This window comes from Xenopus laevis, chromosome 6S, assembly GCF_017654675.1.
Source record: "Xenopus laevis strain J_2021 chromosome 6S, Xenopus_laevis_v10.1, whole genome shotgun sequence".
NCBI lineage: Eukaryota > Metazoa > Chordata > Amphibia > Anura > Pipidae > Xenopus > Xenopus laevis.
The window spans coordinates 95,368,293-95,374,151 of NC_054382.1; the positions used below are offsets into that span (position 1 = coordinate 95,368,293).

General features: G+C 36.6%; 1 protein-coding gene across 1 annotated transcript; it reads left to right on the plus strand.

Moving 5' to 3' along the window:
* The first annotated feature begins 315 nt into the window (after window positions 1–315).
* On the plus strand, window positions 316–4,891 carry LOC121395115 (histamine H3 receptor-like). The gene is made up of 3 exons (XM_041567697.1): window positions 316–550; window positions 2,190–2,356; window positions 4,124–4,891. Exons 1-3 carry the CDS (start codon window positions 316–318, stop codon window positions 4,889–4,891), a joined length of 1,170 nt encoding a protein of 389 aa, XP_041423631.1.
* Window positions 4,892–5,859: the final 968 nt, after the last annotated feature.

Sequence of the window (5,859 nt, forward strand, 5' to 3'; positions counted from 1 at the left end):
CAATGTATTGTTTCTTCAACTCTAAGTTCAGAAAAATATGTTGTGACTTGTTTTCATCAGGGACAACACCCATGAGATTCTCATTTGCCTATTTTATAAAATTAATCTTAACTATACCTTGGGGGTTATTATACGTATACAGTATATAATGCTAGTGTAATGTCTTGTTCACCAAATAAGCACAATTCCACCCAATTATTATCAGCTTAGAACATGCTGACTGAACTGGATTCATATGAGAGATATTCCTTGAGCATCCCACTGATGTTAATATTCTGCATTTCTACCTAAGGATTTATCAGTATAAGAGAAGCTATGAACTCTAATAACACAACTTCTGGGAATATCTCTCTGATTGGGGAGAAGGCAGGGTTGGAAATGCAGTTTTCTGAGAGTATTGCTATCTTGATAACTGTACTGGTATTTTGTCTGATTTCACTCACAGTTCTAGGCAACACTTTTGTCATAGTGGCTTTTATAGTAGACAAGCGACTCAGAAATAAAAGTGACTTTGTGCTCTTGAATTTGGCCGTTTGTGATTTTTTAATAGGTAAGTGTTTCATATTATTCCTTAATCTGTTAAAGAAAAGGTTGGTTTGCTAATTGTGTGCTGGGAATGTTTGGAAGGAACTTCTTTGTCTGTGACAATCTTACCTACAGTACGTCTCTTTATATTTTAGGTTCCCTAATTTTTATTTTACATTTCATTTAAACATCTAAAGATCTTTGAAGGTCATGGCAATATTACATTCTGAAGATATATGACAGGTTATTTAAGACTCTCTGGGCAAAGTGCAAAAGACAGGCGTAATGTGAGGTGCACAGTTATTCCCCCATACAGAAATGCTGCCAGAATGAGCCACACACTCTTATGCACCTTAACACTCTGGCACTTCTGTTTGTGGGAATAGTGACCACTAACATCTAACCAAGAAAGCAATGTTTATCTTAAAACAAAATTATTATTATGACATCAATGGATACATGTAATTATATACAATCTTCTCTATATAAATGATTTCCATTGCATTTTTGAATCATATTTCTATCAGCACTCAGTTCAGTGTAAAAATAAATAGTGCAAAATAAAAATGTTTCTAATATAGTTAGTAATGTAATCTATAAAGGCTGGAGTGAGTGGATGTGTAACATAACAGAACAAAATCCAAATTCCTGCTTTTCGGCTCTTGAAGGGGGGCCACATGGGACATAACTGTTCAGTGAGTTTGCAATTGATCCTCAGCATTCAGCTCAGATTCAAAAGCAACAGATATGACCCATGTGGCCCCCCTCAAGTCACTAATTGGTTACTGCCTGGTAGCCAGGGTAACCAGTCAGTGGAAACCAAGAGAGCTGAAAAGCAGGAAGTAGTATTCTGGCTATTTTATTAGACATCCATTCACTCCAGCACATTTTTGGCTAACTAACTATATTAGAAACATTTTTTATTTTACACAGCCTGTCCATTTACCCAGTTTTTATTTTTTACTGCTCAATTCCTTTAATTCTCATGTCAGTAACAATCTGGTAACATTTGTTAAACTGTAAATGTCAAGGGTGTTGTTGAGTATGCAAGTTACCCAGGGCACAGGCCCATAACCATACTCTCCTAAATTTCTCTCTTTTGCTATCCTCTCGCTTCTTTCCCTCGGTTATCCCTTTCCTCATTTGGCAGCCTTATTGGCATCTCTGTATTCCATATCCCCTTTTCTTGTTTTCCCTATTTCTTCTTATTATTGTTTTCTTTCCTTTCATTTACTTGTATGCCCTCCATCATGCTTTACCCTCCCCTTTCCTCTTTTTTGCTGTCTTCCCTGATACTATCTTATGTCAACTTTTCTCAATTTCTGCACTTGCTGTTTTTATAAATTATTTCATTGTTATTCTTATGAGCTTTGCAATCACCCCCTTTTAATTCCATGTTCTACTTTACTCTACTTTGCATTTCTCAACAAGAGATACACCCTTCTAAAGCTGGTGCATAATATAATTCAGGAATAGTATATGTCTGTTAAAGTTCCCTAGTGCATTGGGGCTTTGGAGAAGTATTTGTTTTAAACACATATAGAGCAAACAGTCATAGAAACAAAACTTTCAAGAGTTTAAAATTAATCACTATGGGAAGTTTACAAATGTAAAATGACTTGTTTAGTAGATCTACTGATAGCATTAATTCTCTCATTGCTTAGGTGCATTTACGTCCCCTATTTATGTTCCATATTTCTTGACCGGGAAATGGACGTTTGGAAGATTTCTATGTAGACTCTGGGTAACTGTAGATTATACTGTTTGCACTGCATCATCATTTAATGTTGTGCTTATCAGCTACGACAGATATCTTTCTGTGACCAAAGCTGTAAGTACATTTTGGGTATATTTGCTGCATGTATTTAACACAAAAAATATATTTTTAATGTAGTTCATTTACATGATTCTTTTGCTTTAGTGTAGATGACCTCAAAGACATAAATGGGCCTGGCATGAGTTTTAGGTTCAGCTAATGATGTGTGGGTCAGTTGAAATAAGCCCTCATTACTGTGCTGTGTCCGAAGTTGAAATACAAACCTATCTATACAATTACATATACTGTATAACTATAAACCTACATCTATAGTGGCTGTAGATCTTAAGATCACAATAGCCTTGGTTATTATCCTTCTTTAAGGAATCATCTAAACCACTTAATTAATAGAATCTGCCATCAAAACATCTTCTGGCAGTGCATTCCACAACCTGCCCTCACTGTGAAGAATAACTTACACTGCTTTAATAAAAAGTTATGTTCCTCTAGTCTTAATGGGTGGCCTCTGGTGTGTTGCACTTTTCTAACTTCTCTCTTTTTTTTATTTTCCAAAAAAAGGATACATAGCAAGATATCAGATACAATTATACATAAAATGCAGCACAATGTTCTTTTACAGAGTATAGTGACACACAAGCGACATTTGCATGGTAATGTGTATAGATAGTCATCTGAAGCGAAATGTAGTAAAAGAGAGAAAGAGAGACAAACTGTATCAAGGCAAAGAAAGCAATAAACATTAACAAAACAACAAAAAAATTTTTTTTTATAAATATATACGTATGTCCTCATTATCCAAGAATCAATAAAGGTGAAACGTGAGTTATGCCATACGGGATATGTACGGGTAATTCAAATTAGGCGAGTAATAAGGGGAACGAAGGAGATTGTTTAAATTCAGACCATGGCTGCCAACGTTCCATATGAACTTCTCTCTTATCCTCAATAAGTGAGGTCAAATATAACATTACCTCCATGTAATTCAGTCGGGATACATATTGTGGTATAGAAAGTGTTGGAGATATCCAATTCAATGCTATTACACATCTAGCAGCAGCCCATAGTGTTGCACTTTTCTATGGGAAAAAAGATCCCCACATAATGTCCTTTATTGTACTTGTACAGATTAATCATGTCTACTCACAAGAGATTTTCTCCAGAGAAAACAACCCTAACCTTAACAGTCTATCCTCAAATTCCATGTTTTTTTTAATCAGTTTCATCCTTCTTAAGTAATGGAGCCCAAAACTGCATTGCATGCTCAAGGCTTGTTTCGCTAAAATGCCCCTCTTAGTGAAGGTTGCCCCCAACACACTACCATTCAATGTATTTTTTATGCATAACCTTTGCACTTATCAAATGTTATTTTAGTTTAAGAACTGTAAAGCTAGCTACATCAAAGATAACAGAAATTATAGCTGTAACAAACTCACAAAACAATGTCTTTATGTACACACCAGTGAAACAGAAATCATATGATATTGATATTTGGTAAACAACAAACAAGAAAATAGTCATCTTGTAAAAGAACGTCTAATCCAATGTTTGCAAACATCCACAATGGTGGAAATTTGAAATAAAAAAATAGCTGAAGACCACAGCATTAGGGTATCAGGCTCCTGCCTGTCTCACTCTGTGTTCAACTCTCCCATTGAACTAAAACCAGTGCCTGCACCGGTGCCTATGAATGAGGGCTGCAGACTGGCACCCACAGTAGAAAGGTGGGCTGTAGGGGGGAGGGAGATTTTCTAAAAAGACTTGGGCTCGGTGCTCTACCCTGTAATCATGGAAAAAGCTGATCATATTAAAATAAATTCCTAGGTTTTCTATCGTTCGCTGCAAAATAAACACAGTCATACTTTCGTGGGCATGGCATCTGTGTGGATTTTCTCATTTCTTCTATATGGCCCTGCCATTCTTTCCTGGGAAAATGACAATATTGACAGCAGTGATCCTGTCAGCACATGTGTTGCTGGATTTAGTGGAATTTGGTATATTAATTTTGGAACATCATGTGTAGATTTTGCTCTTCCCTTGATCAGTATTTTATTCTTTAATTTGAGCATTTATTGCACTATAAAGAAACAAGGCAAAAAGAAAAGGCAGAAATCATTTTTTCAGAATTCCAAAGGAAAGGAAAATAATGGAAATCTAAACATTATTGCAACAAATAATGCTCTGTTTTCTGAACTACATGCAGCCAGGAACCATGGAACAGAGAAAAGACTTGCACTGTCTCTCAGACATTGCTTTCCCAATAGGAATCCATCCTCATTTATCCAAAATGGTGCTACCCTGCAACATAGAAAGATTTCTCAGGTTGATCTTTCCCGGGAAGAAAAAATTGCTAAATCTCTTTCAATCTTAGTTGGTGTGTTTGTCATTTGCTGGGCTCCCTACACATTTCTTGCCAGTATCCGTGCTGCTTGCAGTGGTTATTGTGTTGATCCCTACTGGTATGACATAACTATATGGATGCTATATATGAATTCAGCAATTAATCCTATCCTTTATCCTTTGTGCCATAAAAGTTTTAGAAAAGCTTTTATTCTGGTTGCAGAAAAAAGCAAGAAATTCCTCAAAATATAAATTCCAGGATGAAACTCTATATATTTTACATTTTCCAGCTTCAAAAGAGCTGTTATAATGATCAGTTACGGTTTATGCAGCCAAATCGAATTGTTAGAGTTAGCAAGGGTTTTATTATTACCATAATTCTTTAATTAGGTATATCAGCACTGAAAATATGGGCTAATAATTCAAATAAATTAGGAAAAATGAAACGCCACAATAAAAGCAAATCTATATTGACCTGGACCATTGTGATTGAATGAATATTTATTGAAAAGAAAAATGTATGTAAAATATTTTTAAAAATAACATAGAAATATTGTATATTCATTTATAGTAATTTTATAGTTTATGTAATTCATTTGAAGGAGTGCAAGGTTATCTTACAGCATACATTTTCAGTAAAATAGCTGTTAAAAGAGAACTAAAACTTAACTAAAAAAGTAGGGCATAAGTGTTGTATATCATGTTTTGGGCTTCTGTACCAGCCAAAGGTAATCACAACCCTTTAGCAGTGAAGATCTGTGCCTCTGAAGATGCCCCAGTACTACTTGGAGTAGGTTTCTAGGGTTCTTGAGGTGCCATGGATTAGGGAGTCAGTGGAAGCTATGTATCCGTGCTTACTAATGACACAAAACTATGTAGGCACTGGAACGAAGGATACACCCAGCAGGCAACTACGCATGCATAAGTGAAGTCATATTCATGCACACAATGTCACTTCGTCCGTGCATGACCTAGGCACCGCTCATCCCCAGCCAGGCCTGGATTTGTGGCATTGCCCCCGAAGGCCCGGGCCTAGGACAGCAAGATTTTAGCAGCAGCATGCCTCCTAGCCACATTCTAAGAAGCACTGGGGACACGTACTCTTGTATGTGTAATCCCCAGTGCTCTAGGACATATGTGCACTCGCACAGGCACTAGGATCCTGCAGCCTTGGGGCGCCCAAGGATAAAATCTGACCCTGTCCCAGCTCTGCTGGCGAA

Bases quoted from the DNA above. Each gene is read 5' to 3' on its own strand.
- LOC121395115 (XM_041567697.1), top strand. From the start codon at position 316: ATGAACTCTAATAACACAACTTCTGGGAATATCTCTCTGATTGGGGAG. The intron at 551-2,189 runs GTAAGTGTTTCA...CTCATTGCTTAG, and splicing joins CGTTTGTGATTTTTTAATAG to GTGCATTTACGTCCCCTATT. The intron at 2,357-4,123 runs GTAAGTACATTT...ATAAATTCCTAG, and splicing joins ATCTTTCTGTGACCAAAGCT to GTTTTCTATCGTTCGCTGCA.